General features: G+C 39.1%; 1 protein-coding gene across 4 annotated transcripts in view; it reads left to right on the plus strand.

Moving 5' to 3' along the window:
- DLGAP2 (DLG associated protein 2) overlaps nucleotides 1-22,036 on the plus strand; it is a 467,574-nt gene that overhangs the window by 134,584 nt on the left and 310,954 nt on the right. For 2 of the 4 annotated variants that reach the window (XM_064508532.1, XM_064508533.1), the window contains exon 2: nucleotides 21,157-21,328. The exons of the other annotated variants lie outside the window; for them this stretch is intronic. In XM_064508532.1, the coding sequence (XP_064364602.1) occupies nucleotides 21,271-21,328 (58 nt within the window). In that variant the 5' untranslated portion in view covers nucleotides 21,157-21,270. The remainder of the gene's footprint in view (nucleotides 1-21,156; nucleotides 21,329-22,036) is intronic. 4 annotated transcript variants of the gene reach the window in all.

Below are 22,036 nucleotides of genomic sequence, written 5' to 3' on the forward strand. Positions count from 1 at the left end.
CGATTTTAAAATGCTAGAAGGCAAGTAAAGGTACCTCAGCTCATAAGCATATTAAGCAGTAGCATACCACCAGGCGTTATCCTTTGCTTTTGCAAATAACCCACAGAATAATGGCTATTTTTGTCTAAAGATTGCATAACTAGATCTGCTTAATATGCTTTATGGAAATTATTTCACTGTAAATGCCTCTTAAAGTGATCTAGAAAAATGAAGACATTTCCATAGCTTTCATTTATGCATATTAAGCAAAACCTGTAGGAGAGTGGCATATACTGAATGTAGAGGCCAAATTACATGCTCTATAATTCAGTCATACAACTGTTATGTAGCTTAGCTGATCAAATTTTAAATAGCAAGTGGTTTGCAGCATGCATCTTTCAGAGAATAAATGTGGACAAATGATAGTGTAGTCATTGCTTTTCATAGTCCACCTACAATTTAATTTTTTTTTTCAAAAAATGTTGTTAATAGTTCTCTATCAATTTTGCCTCTGCCTTATAATTTTGCATTGAAGGACAGCAAATTTTACAGAAGCTTTTTAAAAATAATAAAATAATTTACAAGTAATAAGAAAGAAAATCAACATAATTACAGTAATAATTAAGCTGAAGGACATAAATAAAAGTATTCCATCTGTTATGTTTAAAACAATACCTACAGTTATTGATTGAATTTAACAAATATAGAGAAGGAGGAATGGCCATAGCACAAAGCATACAATGTTCTACTTTTGCTTTATCTAATAAGTTTTTAAATTGTATATCCAGGAGTCACACAACTATGTAATATAGATTACATCATACTAGTCATGCTCCATAAATTTTCCTTATTGATAGTATTTGTAGCAGTCTAATATTGCCAGTACGTTAGAAATCTTAGCCATATTTTTTTGAAAACTTTATGATCTTTATGCTTGAAATTTACATTCTTATACACTTAATATTATGCTCTTAGCTTAATCATTGCAATAAGTTTATATAGTTAATAATTAGATTGTACATTTTTTAGAAGAATGTCTAGAATCTGAACTGGAGTATATCAGGGAAAATCAAGAATAATTGCACTTACATACATTGAAGTTTCATGAGTATAGGATAAATGAGATCAGATAGATATCTTGATACCCTCTTGAGATGTGAATATTAAGGTAGCTAAAGCATGCTCACTAAAGAAAAAATATGAGGTCCACACTTCTGTGTTCTCTAGTTGCCATCAGGAGTAAAGTACTGGTAAAATATTTGTGAGTAGTAAGGAAAATCAGGCAGCTTTTTACACTCAGTTTAAAAGGAAGCTCTGTTCACTGATAAGACTTTAGTATGGTGAAGGGTTTGCCAGCTTCATTTGCTCTGAATACAGGCAATACTTTTTTTCGTTTTTTTTTCTTTATGCACTTCAAAATGCTGCCCAAGGTCAGTGCGAAGGGGTGGAGTATGCATGAGACCACACATCCTGGACTAGAGAGCCCATGGCTAGATCAAATTGAATTGCTTTTAGTTTCTCATTGTGTAGTATAAAATATTCATACCTGCAACAATGAAAGATTTGCATTCATTGGTCCGGTATGAATTATATCTGTTATATAATTTAATTGTCTTTGACAGATACACTTGCAAAATTGATATTAAAGCCTGAAAATCATACAGGACAGTGCGAATGCCAGCAAAGTATTCAGGAGGCAGCTAAGTAATTCTGCTTAGCAAGCTATTAATTCCTCTTAGCAGTACATTACCAAGGCACAAATAGGGTAACAAGTCTGTTACTGTCAGACAACTACAGCAGAGCGCTTAGTGATATATAGAGAAAAGCACGTAGTAGTTCATAGATTTCTTTTACTCAAGGAAAGTGAAACTGCATCATAGTCACCATTAATATCTTAAGAGTTACAGTTTGCAATTAATAACTGCAGCATTTATGGTAGCCATAATTACTTGCTGAATCAAAGTCAAAAAGATTTAGAGGTGACCACTGCCCATCAAAAGGAAGAGAGAATGAAGAAGATCCAAAGCAGAAAATCACATATGGATCATGCATTTCCGTGCAATTTCTGAGAAAGACATTCTTTGTCATTAGACTCAAGGTTTAGCTGATCTGTATAGTAATGTGTTGTGAAAACAGTTATGTGTTGTCTGTCCTCCCGATTCTTACCACTGTGTTTGTCTCTTGATATGAGAGCAACGACATCCCTTATAAATTTTTGGTTCATCTTCTAGGTGACCCGCCATCATAAAGTCCTTGATATCTAGGGCTTGAACATGCTTCTGCCAAAGCTGATGGCAAAATACTTACTGTCTTGACTGGGATCATGATGAGGGCAACCCACCGTTTAATAAAACAGGCCAGGAGATATCAGGCTGCTTTTTCACGTCAGCTCCCTGCACTGTTCCTGCAGGCAGACATCTCACCCCAGTTCACGAGGAGGAAGGACTCTTCCAGACCTTGCGTGCCTTCCCCTGAGAGAGGAGGAGCAGGAGCACGCTGTAGGGGTTAAGACAAATATCCTCGTAAGGCAGTGCGGAGGATGGCAAAACTCCCACACACTGCTCCGGGCAGCAGCTGACGGTGGTCCTTGGCCACGCGCGCGGGAGCAGCGTGCCGCGGCGTCGGGGCCCGGCTGCCGGCCCCCCGCTGCAGGCTCGTGCTTTGAACGCACAAGGCGCCCGAGCAGACGCCTGAGCGTTTCAGAAATGAAACCAGGGGATTGTGATCAGGTGTGAATCCAGCACAAAGCCAGAGGAACTCCCTCGCTGGGCTTCTGCTCTGCTTGGGGACAGCAGAGCCCAGGCAGAGGCTGGCTGCTGCGCTGGAGGGGCAGCGAGCTCGGCCGGGCACTGAGGAGCGGGCCTTATCCAGGTGCTTTTGAGGGAATCCGACTGTTCATGGGAGGTGCTTGTTATTAGAAAGCCCATTTTGTTCTGCGTCTCTCCCTTCAGAGGAGAGGACTGGGTTAACCGCCTGCAAGCCTCATGCACCTCGCCATTTGCCTGGGCTGAATGGCAGCGGTAGGGCACGGGGTTCGGGGCCGTTCTCTACCCTTCTCCAGAGGTCGTCTGCTAATCCCAGTTTCCTTTATGTATTTTTCATCGTACAGATTTTGTCAATATCTCTTTAAATGGGATATTCTCATCTTCACAATCATTTTCACATCTGATTTGTTTTCCTTCCATCCGCCCAACTGCTGATAGAAGTAATAGCCAAGAACTGGGAGAAATTAAAGGCATATTTTTTCTGTTTACTCGGTGTGTTTGACAGCATTTTGTATCTATTCAGTCTCACTGTTTCCTCAGTGCAATCATTTGGTGTCTTCCCATTTGTGCAGGCTTAGTAGCAGCTGAAGGGAGAAAACATCTTAAACCAAGAGAAATAATACTGTAATATCATAAAGACTGGCAGGCAAAGTAGCTGAATCTCGTAGGGGTTCTCATTTTTATTGATTATATGGAGTCAGTGGTATTTTTCTTATAAACATATAATCCATATACATTCTGATAGGCTTAATGAAAGATAAGTTATACCTTACAATCAGACAATTAATTTCTGTTACTGCTCTGAACTGCCTTCTAAGCATCTATTTCCCCTCTAGACTTCCTTTTTCGTTCTTTCAATGGCTCAATGAAGAGGAGTGAAGCTTTGATGTATTTTTGTTGCTGGTGATGTTTTGGTACAAATGCCTGGTGGCCTCTTTAACTTAAGTTGTGGCATGATTTCATTATTGCTTTAGCAGATCCATTTGAAGAGGTTTTCCTCCTGCCCACAGCTACTTGTTCTTTCCTGGTCCCCACCAGAATTACCCCCAGTTGTGTTGAGTTAGCTGTTTCTGTGACCACACTCTAAACCACAGCTTTGAAGAGATTTGCTTTTCTAAAAGCACATGCAAGCATGCTTAATGAGCTTTTTTTTTTTTTTTGCATAGTTCCATTTTCTTTGACTGTACAGTTTCATGGTTCCATTTTAAAGTATATCAGATAACTCGGTCATTAGCACGACTTGGGGTCTTTGAGGCTGTTAGAGCAAAAGAGCTGGAACCAGCAGCAAGATGAACATCCAGTAAGAGCCTCTTAAATCAGAGCCACAGCCAAAGAAATAGTAACAAGCCTGATTGATAAGTTTATCTAATCTAAACACCGGATTCCTAAAATAGATAGAATGAATAACCAATGAATAACCTCTTGTGAGGGAGCAAGTATCTGCACGATTTTTGCAACCAGGTTTGATCCAGTGTTTCTCTTTAACATTACTACAGGGCAGGATGGCTTGTTTGTAGTTATAATTTCCATTCTAACAACACCTGCCATTCAAATTAAGGATCGAGACTTCTGGAACTTAGCACCGTATGAGTAAGATCTTGTTTTTATAGTAGCAAGCAATGGTGATCCCCTGTTCCTTAGGGTTTACAGGGCAGCTATCAAATGGATTCAGCAGGTTGATGAGAGAGATCAAACCAGGTTTGGGATACTTAAATATAAAGATTTTAAAATAGCATATGGAGGGGAAGTAGAATGCCATAAAACACTTCTGAGTGATAGCATCTAGCATTGTGCAGTCCTTTGGGGTGCTTTGTGTCTTACAGTGTTGACTTATAAAAGAAAGTAGTTTTGTGCATTTGGGTGCACTGTCGATCAAAATGAGTATGAGCTTCCCCCTGATTTTAGTGGTCTTTGATCGGACTCTGTGGCAAAAGGGAAATGTATTTTAACCTAGTAAACCCTCCTTCCTGGGGCTGTGCATGTCACCTCAGCCTTTTCTGTTCAGTCTCACTCGAAGCTAGGTGTAGCACTACTTCGATGGGTGCCTCGTACGGCTGCCGTGCAGCGAGTGCCTGCTTGTCGTTCGCAGGATTCCCAGGAAGGGCAGAGCTGTCCAGACACTGACAGCTTGGTATTAAACCCCTCCGTGTCTGACTTCACCTTGGGGCTTCATGGACACATCTGTGCTTTAATAAGCAAGAACAGATATGCATTTATTGTAACATAATCTTGAGATTCGCTTCTGATTTCTGTCGTCCTCCTGGGATCTTGTGTCTTCTGTACCTGGTCTCATGCAGGAATGCTGTGGTATGTGAGCAGAGGCAGGCGCGCGCTTGCGGGTGCACACACACATGCACGCCTTCAGCCAGAGCGGTGGCAAGAGCAGCATCCGCCTCCTCCGAAATCCTGCCAAGGAGCCGCAAAGGATGTTCAAAACCAGCTGAGGCCTTCCCGCAGATCATAATTGCGCATGCAGTGTGATTAATGGTGAACTCTGACACCAGAACTCTAGTGGTGGGCTTGAACTCTGGACCTAATTGTTTTAAATATAGGTGTATAATTCCTCAGGTAATTCCTTTAAGTATTGCCTGAATTTTAAATAACTAAATGAGGAAAAGATGAAATTTGGCCTAATAATTATTGTATAGTAATGGGATTCTAAATAAAACTGTTGATAAGTTAATTTTAAATTCCCACACCTAATTTATACACCAAGTATTAACAGCCTCCTCCAAACTCTTCTCAGGGTTACAAATTAACCATTTCATAAATCAGTCTTCACTCTTTCGTGCAATGACTGTTTATTCTATCTTTGTAAGCCAGGCCCCTGTGGGACCGCTACATGATTCTTCAAAAAGGTAACAAAACAGTCACATTAACTTCTTTACCAGATTAATCGCTCTGATTCAGATATTCTTCTTTCACTTATGCTCATGCCATTATCTGCCAGCAGATAATACAATGATAAATGATTACCTGGCTAGAAAAAGAGCAGGACGAGTTTGTCAGGTACCGTGGTGGAGGGTGGAGATACGACTATGCTGAAAACATTTCTGGTTGTCAATAAGTCACATAGTTTCCCTGCAAAATAGCAATGATGATACTTCACCATATAGCACAAGGCTGTCTTTTTTGAGATAAATATGCAGGAGTTGCCCACTTACTATATTTGGGAAGCACTACTGACATAAATTGATAGAAATTACGTCTGATGGTGCCCATAAATGTTTCTGTGTAAGTTCAGGAAGGGGAAATTGTGCTCACAGAAGGGCACGCATTTCCCTCGACTCTCATCTGTCCGTTTGCTGGAAGGCTGTTTGAAGATGCCCGCTGAAAGAGTCTCTGCATGCAAAAATTAGTGAAGACAAGCAGGGAGGCTGGCCTCCAATGTGCTCGCTTTCAGATCTCTTCTTCAACCTTTTTTTTTTTTCATTTCTTTACATTCAAAACTAAAATTATAACAGTAGTCAAGCAGGAACAGCCTTAAAGGCCTAATAAAGCATCTGTATTTGCATCAGTTTCCAAAAATTAAGGCTTTGAAATTGCAAATATATAAAAGATACCGCCACTGGTGTGATTTGGTTTAGGACTACTATAAGGAAGTGTTTGAAAGTACAAGTCTTTTTAACATGTTCTATGCTATAGAGCTTACTTTTATGAAGGCAACTCATATTTTAGTTTTCAAACACTCTGAAATATAGTTAGCCTGATAGGCTCCAGGTGTGTCCTACTGCATTGGGCATGACAACAAAAGGGAATTTCTCCACAAATCCACAAGTAGCCTAGAGCCCTGGAAGTCACCTGGATATTCAAAATTATGAAGGTTACAAAATAATGTTAATTTAATAGTACAGTTCCTACTTTACTTATTTCTATTCCAAATACTATTAGCAGTTAGGTATCATGAGATCAACCATTACCTGTTCTGTTCTTTTCTTTTTTTCACTGCTAATTTTCTGAATACAATGACAACATTTCCCCACACATTCTCCAAGAGTGAAATAAAATGTTTTTTTTTTACTTTCTGGAGTTTTCGCTCGTGTGGAATGTACAACACAAATTATTGTAACTGCCTGTCTTCAAATGAGTTACTTTGAAAATAAAAGAGACTGCCCTTGAATTTCCAGGTAGCTTGCCAGTAAGAATCTGAACTGGTTTTGAACAGATGAAAGTCCCATGGAATTACAGGCTGTGGGTCTGTATAGCTCCGCTCACGTGGCTACGGCACCTGCATCCCTGCTCCGAGGGAATTCAGACAAAGCTGATGTGCTTGTGATTTCTACAGAGACTTTGAAATCTGTGAACAGATCAAACCTTTTTTGGATATTGAATAATAGAGATTCTTCCAAACAAACCATTTTAAATTAATGTTTTCATGCTTAAATTTAAGTGGTGTTTTTCATCCAGCGATATTGTGTCGTGATCAGAACAATAGCGATTGAAAAGAACAGGATTCCTAGCTGCTGTTTCAGACGCAGGAGGGGACACTGTGATTACCTTGCTAGCAGCTGTTCTCTTCAAATGAAGGACACCCATATGGAGAAGTGATATAGAATGTGATAGCAATAAAATAAAGAAGTCTCTAAGGAAAGTGAGATAGGGATCTACTGAAGTGTCCCTAAACCTACAAAATCAATAGTTTAAACATCTGACTGAGAATTCTATAGGCTGGTTTCAAAGTGATGTTTATCCGATTTTGATGTACTTTTTGACGTAAGTTTGTAAAATCCTCTCAGTCAAATCTTTGGGGTATTTATTAATGGGCAAAATCTGAATGAAGTAAAAGTACCCTGATGTAAAAGTAACCCTACCCCTAGCCAGATAATTTTGGTTCTTTCTGCTCAACACAATGCCATCTTAAGCTACAGTCTTGGCCCTTACTGACTCATGTAGCAGCTATTAAAAATCATATCCATGGCTTTAGGGAATAAAGTTGGAAGTCAGGAGAATCTGTTAGATGCTCTTCATACATTCACCAGGTTCGAAATAACATTAATGGGAATGCTCATGGAAAATTATAAAATATATATTCTGAAAGTCACTTGATTCCCCTCACATGTTTTATCCATGGAGGCATCAAAAGGGACCTGGACAAATCAAAATTAAAACAATCTTACATCAGCGAGAGACTTTTTAGAGCTTTCTTTTCTCTCTATTAAAACAAAAATAAAGCAAAAAAGTGGTGATGCAAACTTAAATGAAGAAAAGAACATAGCCTAGTATATGGCCCAAATAAAAGATATAAGGCAGATAGATGTATTGTGGTAATAAGATATGAGTAGCATCTGCTGTTGAGGGAGAAAACAAAGCAAGCTTTTTGCCCAAGAATGAAGCATAAATCTGAATTGAGAGTTGCAAAATCCTTGTTTTCAGCAAGACAACATTGATGTGTGTAGATTAATAAGAGCATGTTTATATTACAAGTAAAAACTTCTTGTAAAACTGGAGATCCAGTTTGGTGGAGGGGTTAGTGATAGCATTTGTAAGCTGGAGATTATCTTTTCAATCACTAAGACATTAGTTTAAATTATTCCAAGTCTGAATCACTGTAACTAAGGCTTAGTCTGGGGAGCTGATTTGATTTCCTTATGTGTTAGCTTGGACTAGATTGCTCATTCCCACAAAAGCGCCCATTCCCTACCTCCTCTGCTCAACAGTATTTTTATTTCACTCACCACTGATGTACTACAGAGGTTAAATATACCTATCCCAATACCAAAATTAGTTCTTTAGGCAGAATGCTGGGCTCCCTTTTCCTACACTGCTATTCAAAGCTTGTCAGATAACCTAGAACAGTGGAAGATTTCCACCATTTTTATTCTGCAGAAAGTAGATTTCTTTAGAATCCACTTTCAACAAGGAGTAGTGTTTTTTTCCACCAAGTTATTTAGCAATTTTATGAGATATTGTTGTTATAAAAAGACAGGTAAACATTCATCTGGTAATCTCTTCTGTAATTCTGAGCTATTGTACAAGCCTGTGCAATCAAAAAGTATTTTAGTACAGATGATTTAAAACAGTGCTTTTCTTTTAATTAAGAAAATAGCTGAAGTGATGTACTTAATATCTATAGCAGTGTATATTTCTGATTTCAGAGCTTTTTGGGGAGATGCTTAAAATAAAAGCTTCTTTATATATGTGACAATCATGGTACAGAGCAGTAATTTAAAAAGGCTTAGATAATACAAATGGAGAAATATTGGTAGGGATGTATAGGGAAACCAAATAGAAAATTCAGTAATATACACTTTTTCTGCAATTGCATCTTCCCTTTCCTCATGAGAAGTAAGCAGAGTAGGACAGACCTGGATGGAAAATGAAATCCAGATCTGAAATTTCAAAGTTGTCCTGAATTTCTTCTGTTTAAAACCTAATCTATTTTATTCTGATGTATTTGGAAATTTTGTTGCACTAATTTTCACAAGTGACACAGAAAAGTTTCAGGTGAGGAAACGTAGTTTTTAGTAAACTGAAATATTTCATAACTATTTTGATAAAATTCACCTCCTGTACTTTTGTTTTGAAAGAAAACTTAAATTTGACCATGTGGGTAAGCTACTTAAAAGACATTTCAGTATGAGGAATAATATTTTTATAGAGGCAATAAGACTCATGTCTTTTTCTGTGTCCATCTTCAGTATGGTCCAGACCTTTAGCTGTAATCTGGCATCCAGTAGGTATCAGCACAAGTAGGCACCTAAGCAGCTAGTGTGGCTCCATGCCCCAAGCACAGCTCACAAAGAGGGAATGAGAGTCGCTCACGCTGGAGAGTGGAGGAGCTCTGTTTTTTCCGCAGAGAATGTCTTCTATGAGCACGGAGGAATGTTTCCGCAGCAGGCAGCTGGCCCTGATGTTTTTGGTACATGGCACAGCATCTGGTCCTCCAGGAGCTCCCCTTCGTGGGGAGCATGAGCCAGCACACTTCCTTCTTGACAAGTGAGGGTTTCACTGTGCTCCCAGGTACAAGTTAGTCCCTGTAATATGTTGGTAGATTATCTTCCCGGTTACCTGAATGAGACATCCTAGCAATGCTGAGTTCTTCCCATGCTGCAGAAGCACCCCTGTAGAGACCAAAAGTGTTTGTGTTTTCGGCCCCACAGCAGTGGCAGAATGATGCAGTCGCATGTTTTTTTTTTTTAATTTCTGCTGGCAAAATGACACCTGTGTAAGTCCACAGACATCTACAGCTGTAGGAGAATGAACATTGTGTATATTTAAACTACAAGTTCTATGAGAACAAACCCAGAACAAATACCTCAAGAAATTATAGAATTCCAAAAGAAAAGTTAGACACCATAAAAAAGGGTGTTTATGGTATCCTGATGACAATAATGTAGGCAACACATGATTTGTATTACAGTTAAATTATCTGAATATACTCACACAGGACCTACCAAAGTGTGCTAACCCTTTTTAGCAGGGAGATAGATACACCATCTAAAGAACCATAAAGAACCACTGCATTGTGCATGCTGATTCATTGCGCTGTGGTGCTGACATGCAAGGTGGAAACACGAACCGTGTTGTGCCAGTTTTCAGTAAATGCCTTTTCTTTGTAGGTGTTGTCTCGATTTGTCTATATAGCGTTCTTTTGATTATTGTTACTGAATAGGTAGTCATTATATAAATTCTACTAAGAAATATCTGTGGTTTTGCTGGAGATCTGTCACACAGTTTCAATGGGATTGACCAGCCCTGTTTATTAGTGCAACATTTTATTAGATGCTTTTTTAATATCCCTTTTCAGCAAGCGTAACTCCAGTACTTACTACAGGGAAGATACAATAATGAAAAATATAGGAGAATGGGGTCTGCACTGTGGTTCAATGATGGCAGGAGATCAGCATGTTTCTTTTAAAGAGGTGTGGACCACACTAAAGGAAATTGTTGAGAATCTCTTCCTTGAGCAGTTCAGCACCTGTGAAAAAGCGGTACGGATTTGGAGCCAAACATCTTTGTTTCTTTTTTTTTAAACTTATTCATCAGCTCTGGCTACAGGCTTGGTCAAAATCCTCAAGTTACCATGGCTTGGCTTAAGTTTCTTTGATTTAATTGTATTCATTGAGCTAGAATGCTGCAAAAGAAGGAGGAAAATGATAAGAAAAGTCACTCTTAAAGGTAGCTTAATAGCTTACACACAGACAATTAAACTTACAAGGAGATGCACATGGTGCAGACTTATTCTTGCCAGAGTTTCACAAGCAGGCATTTCCAGATTCTGGATGAAAAAAGTTGCACCAAGCTGTGTCAATCTGTCTGTGTGCAAGGCTGACTGTCTCTTTGACTCATGGTTATTCTTTAATATCATGAGTGCTACTGAGGCAGAATTACTATGTAACATATTGTGCATGGCTATGCCTTGCTCAAAGTGCTTAGGGCTAAATGCAGCTCTGGCAGGAAAATTAATGTCTTCCTTTTCCGCTTTATTTTATTTTAATTAAGGAAAGTAGTAAAGCTGCTCAAAGAGGCTTTCATTAAACATACAAAACAAAATTCCAAACAAGCCCACTTATATATGCTCACAATCAACATGTTGAATGCCAAAGCGGCAAAATACCTAGGAAGAATATTCCACTAGTTGTGCTAGATGGATTTAGAAAGTATATTGTAAAGATATTTATCTTTACATCATCTTCCCCCTTCTAAACAAGCTTTATTGCTTGCTGATTTTAGGAAAGCACATGAATCTTGGGATGTTGATCTAAACTCCCTGCGCGAGGCTCTTGAAATTTGTCCATCACTAGGAAAAGACGTGTGTGTGTGTGTGTGTGTGTGTGTGTGTGTGTGTGTGTGTATGTACACACTAATAAACTAATGTGATCCTGCTACATAAATAGAGTGAACTAATGTGATCCACACTACAGCAGCCTGCTTCAGTCTTCATCTGAGCACCCCTCTGAAGTGGGAAAAGCTCATTATCCTTATTTTAAGAATCAAACAGAGGCTCGGTGACTTCCCTCGTGTCACTTAAGAAGCCTTTGGCAAAGCACGGAACTAAACCCATTATTCACCAGTCTGCTGCTACAGCCATAACCGCTGCCCTGAATGATGGACACACTACAATTGTCTCTGAGCTTTCATAAAAGTTACTCACAATTTTTTTTCCACATCTGCCAACTGTATGTAACAAAATAGTAGTGAAGCAACATTCAGACTACTTCTTAAAACTGGTATATATAAGCAGATTCATCACAAGGGACAGGAACTTCAGTTGGTATAAATTGATCCTATTGAGACATTGCTAAAATGTTTCTGATATACATCACTGAGAATCTTCCCTAAAGCAGTAAGTGATTTTATTGGCCTTGCTCAGACCATGATCAGCCTCAATATTAAGTTGGAACTGTTCTAACTTTTCTGTAAGTGAAAAAACTTAAAACTCTAAAGCTAGGTCTTATTAGAACAGAAAACTAGCAAATCGGAGTAACACTTAATAGAGGAGATTTTGACTGCCTGTAGTGCCATTGCCAGAGAGTTTCTCCTTGCTGTTGCTGTGGTGCTGTTTTTGAGTCCTGCATCCTTCTAAATTTTCAGCATTGAATCAACTCATGAAGTTTCATCTAGGTCCTTAGAAAAGTTTTTTCTGGTCACTTCCACAGGCCTTTTCCCAGTCTGCATTTATGCTGTAGACTTGCCCTTTGCATTGTCTCATGTGCTTTTGGCCTGGGCTCCTGTTTCCATGCTGTGAATGTTCGTTGCTCTCAGGGCTAAAATAATCTTCCCCTCTCTCTGAGGGGGTCCCTGTCACACAGAGTGTCAGGGAAGTGCAATCAGACAACCTTCCTCCCTGCCATCCAGCTTTGCTGTACGCACAGTATACATTACATTCATATTAAATAGAAAATAAAAGGTTTTATCATTCATCATAGGCACATGCTTTCTATTTTTATGCAGAATTATGCTGAAATGGTTGTTGAAGGAAAGCTGCACCTTTTCAGTTGTATCTGATGATGCATGGCTGGGTGAGGAGGAAGGGAATGGGTCCCCAGGACAGCCAGCATGGTCAGTGTTGTTTCTCCAGTAATTGTGCTACAGCTTCATATACCCTGTACTGACTCAAACATCCTTTGCTACCTGGATAATTTGGTTCCTACCTGGAAAATTTGGATCTATGTGAATATGGAATCTGACAGCAGAGGGGATAGAAAATTTTGCACATAACTTGAATGTCGCTGTTCCTTGAACTGAGAACAGGAAAATTCAGAGGTACTCCCTCCACAGTATGCCTGACATAGTCTTGGGACCAAATAGCTTGCATCCTCTACATAGACTTGAACCATTTAGGTTCAGGGATAGGGTTATGTGGGAAGCTAGGGCTGCCTCTTAGTCAAACTAGGGAGAGTGTATGTGACGGTCTTTTCTGGCTTGCCCAGTGTGCAAGCCATCTTCATACTTGCATACAAGCATGATGGGACTAAACTCAGTCATTAATGGGAACACAATGTGCATTACTAATGTCAAAATCGTGTTTAAGTTCCATCAGTGCACAGTGTGAATATGTGCTTTTGATGCAAGAAATCAAAGAATGCACCTATACACTGTGATAGAATGAAGTGTTAGTCAGATTGTTTGGATAGGCCCTTAGAAAGTACCATACTTTAGTCAGTAAAAATAAGTGACAGACATGCTTCACAGATAATAAAGACCTGATTGGTAGACTATAGTTAATTTTCTCTTGAGATATGTCAACACTGTTCTGTCTAATTTCATCTGGAATTGCAGTAATATATGATCCTGATGTAGCCATCAGCAACTGTGTATCAGGTTTCGTGGTGCACTCTTCCTTTCTGAATGTAATTCATAAGTGTCCCTTCAGTCTGACTTTTATTAATAAAAATAGCATGCTAGGTGAAAAAGTTAATCATTTCCCTTTTTAATTGTCATGTTTGAAAAATGTGCAGGATACAGGAAAAGAGACTTTTTGTATCCTTCCTTTGTTCCATGTCAATGTCTATGAGTAATCAGTAGGCATAAAGATGTGACCACTGTGAAGGATGTGAAAATAAAATATTTGATATCATACAGTTGTTTTCTCTTTTTCTTAGATGTAAAAAAAGAAGACAAAAAGCAGAATTTAAGAGATTCCCAAAGCAAACAGCCTAACGTAAAGTCCTTCAGAAAACCATGCTTTTGTTGGTATCTCTTATTCCTTGAGTAAATTTTACTGTGTTAGAAATGGCCTTCACATCGGTAAGACTGTCTGTGTGGGCAAGAAAGGCACATCCTGTAGCAAACACTAAAGGATGACAGCAGTAATTATCCAAAGCCCATTGAAGTCAATGGAAAGATTGACAGGCGCCTTGCATTAGTACTCATAAGAGCAAAAATACATCCCAGTATTTTTTTTATCCTGCTTAGAAAGATTCAGCAATGTTAACTATTACTCATCTTCTGCACCTCTTCGAAAATAGTTTCCTCTTGCATGTGTACTTACCAATTTTAACTTTATCTGGGATATATAGCTAGAAATAGACCCTGTGCAGGCAGCAGTGTTTTTGTGATGCGGTCTGTGAAAAATATGTGCCTGTAAGCAAGTACAGTGCGTTCAACTATGCTGCACAGATTGGAGAACGTGTATAGATGATACCTGCAGTGGGAACAAGTGTCTTTTCACACACACTTCGGTGCCTATAAAACAGCAAGAACTTTTGTCTTTTCACAAATGTTAAAAAGAACAGCTGGACACAACTGAGCCATAATCACTCTTATTCCCCTTTTTGTGTTTTGAATCAGCATTGGGAATTGACTAGGATATGCCATGATTTGTTAATTATAAGAATGTCTCTGTTCTTAGATGCAACCCAGTAACTAGTCTGTAGAGAGCTGGAGAAGCAGCACTTTGCGTTCCCTGGCAGAGCTCTGAAGCCTGGATGTTGACAATGAAAATCAGAATTGACACAAAAGGTGGTGTCATACTTAGGCTCCAGTGTGTCCTCTGAAAATTTGTACTGACACTGCTGCTGGGTACAGAATTTGGTTACATGTGACATGCACACCGAAGAACCCCCCAAAATAATTCTCTTCGCTTTAACTTAAACCTTCTCTTTCCTTCCCACACACTGTTACATCTTTCTAGAGCCCTTAATTCTCATTTGCAGATGGGAAGTCTCATAGTTTTCACATCTTCCCTTCCTCCTCATCTTTCCAGGCTAAGCTGCCTTAAAGCAGCTAGTTGTTGTGGAAGCGTTAGACATTGCCATGGCATCGTGGCTTGCAACACCACGATGAAAAAGCCTGATTATTCTGAAAACTCATTTCTGTTGGTGTCTGATGTGTGCTCTTTTAGTACAGCCCTCAGAGAAGCTCCTAAAACTGCAGTAACCTCCAGTCAAGAGTTAACAGCTGTTGCACACTTTGGTTCACGTATGTAGCACACATAAGGATGTATATACATCATCTGTACATCAGGGTGATAAAGGTAGTGTGACAGTCTCTCTGCTCTGTAGTGGAAAGGGAGCAGAAACTATTTCACAGAGAAACTGCTGATAATTTCCCCAGGGTCCTGGCTCAGAGAAACGGAGGTAGAGTTGTCTCCAACATGGGGGAGCTCCAAGGGCAAGGGATATTTTTAGGAGAGGAAGCTAAAGGTGCTGAGGCATGCCACAGCTGGGCCAGGTTCAGCTGGCAGACTGTGCCCGAGGCTGCCCTCACCAGGTCGGGGCAGAAAATCAGAAAATCAACCGAAATCGTGAAGCTACCAGCTGGCTCCAGTTTCTTGGTTACCTATGAAGAAACTCTGTGCCTATAGCTTAAGGTCTGGCATGCTTGTTGAGGAGATGAGCCTTCTTTAATCCATCCTGTGAGTGGGTTTAACATCTTATAAATAGTCGCTGCAGCGGCACGCTGTGAGTCTGCTCATTTCAAGTAGGAGGAATGAGGAGCAGGTTTAGGGAGTAGTGTCTTCTTGAAGCAATGTCTCCCTGCTGCCTTGACTTTTCCTAGGGTAGCCTTTTGCACAGGCCAAGACAGAGTTCAGCGTATGGGCCAATATTCATACGAATATGTAAGCAATGTCTCTAAACCGGGGGTGAAAATAGTACCAAGAATTAGCAGCACATTGCATAGGGCTTTCAATTATTCATTGAGAGCCTACTTATATTTCTCTTTGGCATTACACTTAGAAGTGTAACCATGCATTTTCTATAGATTTTATGGATTAGAAAATCATAGGATTAGCCAGTCCATAAATTAATCCGTGATGTATATTAAGTAACTCATCTAAAAAATGGATGCTTCCTATATGGGAAATGAATAATTAATTTTGTTTTCCTGGTTAAAAAAAAAAATCCCTCAGGTGCTTTTCTGTTTTCTGCTGAAGCTGAAAATTTTTAGTCCTCTGACAATGTCTTAACACCCTCCAATATGTCTTGTTTCTATGGAGACACCAATGAACTGCAGCTTGCATTCTTCTGCATATCACAATACAAGGTTTCTTCAGAATTTTCCTCATGCTTCAGTCTCTTCTCTTTTGATTAGAAATTAATCAATAGTTTCCATACTGTTGTCTCATACACTCACAAATGCATGCACATACCCGTACGATCCCTGGGAGTTACTGTGAGCCTGCCTATAAGCACAAGGTACACGTTCTTAGTTTTATTTTAGAGAACAGCACATTTTATCTTGGGGCTTATAGGACTATCATTCGAAACTCTTTTGGATAGAAGGATGGGAAGATGGGAATCTTGTATGCAATAGACTAGATGGGAGGATTGTATGATACGTCATGCTTTTTAATAACAGGAAGGAAGAACAGAGTTCTCACATGGCTGTAAAATGTCAGGATCTTTGAGTTTTATTCCCTTAATATTACCTGCATTATTGTTTGGCCTCTTTGAACTCTCTTAACTTTTACGTGGAATTCCCCCCCCCCCCCCCCCCCCCGCCCATCTGGAATGGTTAATTATTGCGTGATACGTTCTTTAGATTTAATTCTCCAAGCCGTATTCTTCCTTCCCTCTGTGTTCATGGCTCCTCTTGAGGACAGTGGAAGGTAAACCATTTTGTGGCAAAACACAATGTGTTTGCAAAGCACATAGGAAAGAAACTATGTAAATTACTTTTTTATTATTAAAATTTTCTATGAAGTAAACAGTATTTTTAATTATGAAGAATCAGTGAGATTAAATGATGCCAAACCGGAAGGTGTATGCTACTATTAGTGGGCCCTTTGAAGTCAGTAACAAGCCTTGTACATCTGCAACACAGCCTGAATTTTTTTCACACAGTTAAATTCAACAGGCAAATTAGTGCCAGGATTTGTTATTACCATGAGATTTTTGTTATTAGTTCATATTTTATTGAAATGAATTTCCAGAAACAATTCAAAATAGTATTTGCAGAGGCCTCATAACTGATGTGTTATAAACCACCTGACGATGGCAACAAATTATGTCTAAGGCTTAGCTTGTGCGCTCATGTGCCGAGATGTACGCTGAGCAACTTCTTTTTTATTGTTTCTTTGTGCTACACATCTGTCTGTCTCCTCCTGCTGTCTCTTATACTTTGGTTGTAGTCTCCTCTGGACAAAAAGTATATTTTTGTCTTCTGCTTTTTCCCAGCTTATTTCTAAGGTAGGACTGCAGTTCTTAGACGCTGCAGCAATTCAGTCAAAACCACAGAGTTTTGATGGGTATATTGCTGCCCAGTATTTATAGCCAGTATGTTCATATATGTATGTGTGTATATACAAACACACATATACATGCGTACATACATATAAGTGCATGTATATGCCTTTTGTTACCCTTTTTGTTGTCAAAAAAGCAAAAAATTAAATTAAGCATTTTTATGTAAGATGCATGCTTTGTTTGAACTCTGTGAATATTTATTGCACTCTCAATTTATTTTAGCTGGTCGGTATTTTTGTTAACATACACAAAAATCAAGGTTTAACCTCTAAATGGACCAAAGAACATTACTGCTTTCTCAAGGATAATAATTGTAGCTATGCAAGCTAGCACATAACAGTTAAATATATCCTTGCTTTTGACAGAAGCTAGTGCAGTTGGAACAGAGATGAACATAGCTTATTAAATATAGCTCTTATGAAGACTGCTCTATAATTACTGTGATTTTTCTTTGTATCATTATGATCATAGGCTGATCTGAAACAATGAATCGTGTGCTTTCAAGAGGCCGAGAACTATTCAGCCATATAAAGAGATCATAGCTAGAGTAACAGCCCTGTTAGTTTTCTATGAGTAGTCTATGTAAATAATACACTCTAAAGGTTAAATAGGTCCTTCCACTGAAGTTCCTGATAAAAGTTAAAAACTTGGAGAATGCTCCAAGGAGGACCCAAAACACTTCATGCCATGAAATCTCATTCATATTCATGAACAAATCTTTTGATACTCTTTTTTTTAATTGAGACGAGATTCTTGGTATAAAAAGGGATTTGCTGATTATTTTTGCATGTCTGGAAGTGTTTTCTGAGATCAAAACCTCAGAATGAAATGACCTATATATCCAAAATGTTATGAGTTTAAAAATGGCCAGTCTTCCTGTGCTGTTGGCTCTCACACTCCAACACATCCAAAGTAGATCCAGGGACCTGGACTCAAATATTTTCCATCTGCTCTAACCCATGAGAGTTGAAAACATGGCTTTCGATGCTGTATGGAGAAAAATAGCAAGGGCTTGTTCTAGTCGTCCCGATTATTTCCTTTTTTTTCCCAGGCCTGTGTTGATAGGCCTGGGAAGGCCGAGCCTCACCTGGCTGCCCTGCGCAGCGCGGGGGGAGCAGAGAATGGGCAGAAACCGGGGCTTTTCAGCACAGATCTCTGCCGGCGCTCAAGGCCATTGTTTTCAGCAGCGGCCTTGTTTGTGAAGCTTTTCGCTATGCATATTTATTGATAACGAATGGTTCAGAGGTCAAAATTTTAGCACTTGAAATCTGAGCTGCCAGCATCTAGCTAGCAATGAAGAAGGCTAATTATTTCACCTGGTTGTTTTCAACTCTCATGAGGCAGCTTAGGTGCATCAAAAACGTGCAGTATTACTTTCAGACGTTCAGTGTGCTTGCAAAGAAGCAGGAATCCTAAAGACAAAGTTTCTGTTTAAGATTTGCTGTTATTTACGGCCGGGCTTGTCGAGCTGGCAGGCAGATAGGGCCAGGCACGCCTGAGACGAGGGCTGGGTACGCTGCCGTTTCCAGCAGCCGCTCGGCAATTCCTCCCGTGAACCGCTCCAGCTTTGTGTAAAGACAGTAGTTTCGTTGCCTTGGCTACGTGTACTAGAAGACTGATCTGGAGCTTCACTTTCCTGGTTGTTTTTATATAGCGTCTAATTTCTAGCCTAATCTATTCACAGTCAGCCTGTTCATGGGCCACCAGTAACTACTAGGTAAAACAGGTCTTTTCCTTCTCTGTGTTTATTTGTTTTTAATGTTTAATAGAGAAATCTCTCTCACACTTCACTTAGTTATGGCAAAAACATACTTGGAACAGTTTGTGTCTGTCGTCTGTTCATATACGTTCATGCTATGTGTGTCTAGTTAAAAAAATAATACTATCTTCTATTAAATATTATTTGTTTGTTATCATGTATTCTCCTCTCACTTTTTAAGCAACTTCAATTGTATCAATTGCATGGAGTTCTTTGAAATATTTGAAATCTGTAAGGGTAAAGTAGCATATAAAATAGCAAGTATGAAGAGATTAAATAGAAAGGAAAACTGAATTAAATAGTTTAAATTCCATTCTGAACCAAATCCAAACTTTCCTGTAAGTTTGGTTTAAACAAGGACAGAAACATAAATAGGCAGCTTTTCTATGCCAAGGTTTCCCAAACAGCTTTCTGGTAATGCCACAATTAAACATCAGTCAATTCTACGAATAAAACTTATGGAAACCATTTAACAGGGATGATTTTGACAAATGGGCTTGTAGGCCTTGCTGCGGAAAACCTGGCTGATGACACATTCCGGTTGTCTGATGTAGTACTGTCTTGATTGGACTCCGTTTCAGCCTTGTTTAACAGATTCATTAATAGTATTAAAGAAAGAAAGTGAACAGCATGTTAACGAAGTCAGCAGATGATGTAAACAGCAGGAAACAGAAAATACAACATACTTAGAGATTAGAAACATGAGCAAGAGGAGTTAGCAATGTATCATATTCAGATTGAGAAAAAAGATAAGCTAATGTATCTGGGATAAATTAGTTCAGAACTGACTCTATATAGCTAATACATATTAAGGGTACAGAAATATGCACACACAGTTACCCATAAACAGTCTTTTTGTGGTTGAGAAAGGACCAGTTTGTGTTCAGTGAAATAACAAAAGGGGCAATACTGTCTCTGGAAGAATATGTAGATAGACTGTTGTAAAAGAGTAGACAAGTAATTGCTGAGTTTTACATATATAGGTGAATTGTAGGAGCAATTTGCTGTTGTTCAAGCAATAGCAAATGAAAATTAGTGGTTGAGGGGACTGATTTAAGAGAAAAGATTGAAATGCACAGACTTGAAGCAAAGAAAGAATGGGGAGGAACACTACAACAGTCTACATGCCTGGAATACCTGTAAGCGTTTAGGCAAAAAAAGGCTTTTTTAGCATTGCCAAGAACTTGATAACATTTCAGGGGAATGTTCTATATTAGCTGAAAACAACCATACCATTTTATGTCAAAGAAGTAAAAAATAAATACCTTGAGGTTGTATAACACAACCTAGTATCAGTGAATGGAAACCTAAAATAGACTGTAGACTGCAGCTCACTAGCACCTGGAAAAGCTGAGTCCCTTGCAGGGGGTGGCAGATGCCCAGTGTGTCCTCTTGCCCCACCACACAGCACTGAACCCCTAAATTGTTAGATCCCGCCTGTTCTTTCTCTCTCTCTCTCTTTTTTTTTTTCTTTTTTAACAATATCCAAATTATAGGAGAAGAGACTTCCCAAAAGCTCCATTCAGCAAACCCAATCCCACACAAGCTTTAAAATATTTCCCCTTCCTCGGTTGGCGACATGCACACTGCAGGCAGACTGACAACTTCCTCCTCCAGTTAGAGCATGTAATCATCAATACCATTTTAAGCTCATTGAAAATGTGACTAACTCGAGTCTCAGCTCATACATGTCAAATCCCACTTGGTGAGTCTTGTTCCTGTTCCAGCTGGACACGGGCCCACACTGGAATTTGGGAATCTGGTTTTCATGTTCCAAACCTGAACAAAGAGACTCAGACTTGTTTCTAGATTTAGTCTCCTAAACTGCAGTCGTGTCTGTAAGTAAAAAACTGAAACACTAGTTGTCTGGGAAAAATAAATGAGTGATGACTTTAAGAGAGATGCTGTGGCTACTCAGTGCAGTAGCTTCAAGCTTTTTGGTGCTGTTCCCAGAAATGCTTCAACCATGGTGAGGAGCTCAATTCTCTAATTAAAAAAAAAAATTGTATCAAATATTTTTCAGCTTTACACTCTCAAATTAAAGCTTAAAAACCTCCAAGGAAGGAAAGGAGGCCAGATTGGAGGGGGAGGAGGTGAGAGGAAGGAAGCAGGTGGAGAAAACCACTATATTCCCAAGATGCAAGGAAAGTTGAAAAGTAGAAGAAAAAATATATTAAATCAGTGTAAACTAAGAGGTAAGTTTAAGGCATTTTTTTACATTGAATGTATGGTTTTTTGGGGTATTTTTAGCAGTAAAATTCTGTATACTTTAAAAACATTTAAAATACATTGAAGTGAGGTGATTGCTTTTTTTCACTTTGTCTGCTATAAACTTGATCTATTTTTTTATTAAGATCTATCCAAAGATGTGTTGTGCTGGGATTTTGCTACGTTTTTGCTGTTACTGGTTGGAACCATCTATTTCCTTACCAATGACCTACATGAAGGGAAACAACATCCCATGGCAGCAGGCAGGGTGCTTTGTTGTAGAGCTCAGCTGTGGAAGTTAATTGTTTATGGAGATTTAATGAGCATCGTGCTCCTACTTACCTGCATCACTGTAATTCAGTAGTGTGCTGCTATAGCTTGGGAAAAGAGGCTCGAACATCAATAGATGTGGGTATAGTTGGGAAGACAGTTGACCTGTTCTCTTAAGTTAAGGTCAGATCAGTGTCTTTTATATATATATATGTTGTTTATTAGTGGTGGTGGTGCTGCTGCTACTTGGGATGCTGCCTATACAGGGGTTGTAAAAGTTAAGTTTTGATCAGAGACCACATGCCAGCAGCTGAATAGTAAAGTCTGGCGCACTTTTAAAAGCTCATTTATTAGCAGGATGTTTGTTGCTATACTGCCAAAAGCCTGCCAAAGAAGCAACTGAATAAAAATATTGCTGATTAATA

This window comes from Dromaius novaehollandiae, chromosome 3 (assembly GCF_036370855.1).
Source record: "Dromaius novaehollandiae isolate bDroNov1 chromosome 3, bDroNov1.hap1, whole genome shotgun sequence".
In the NCBI taxonomy this organism is placed as follows: Eukaryota; Metazoa; Chordata; class Aves; order Casuariiformes; family Dromaiidae; genus Dromaius; species Dromaius novaehollandiae.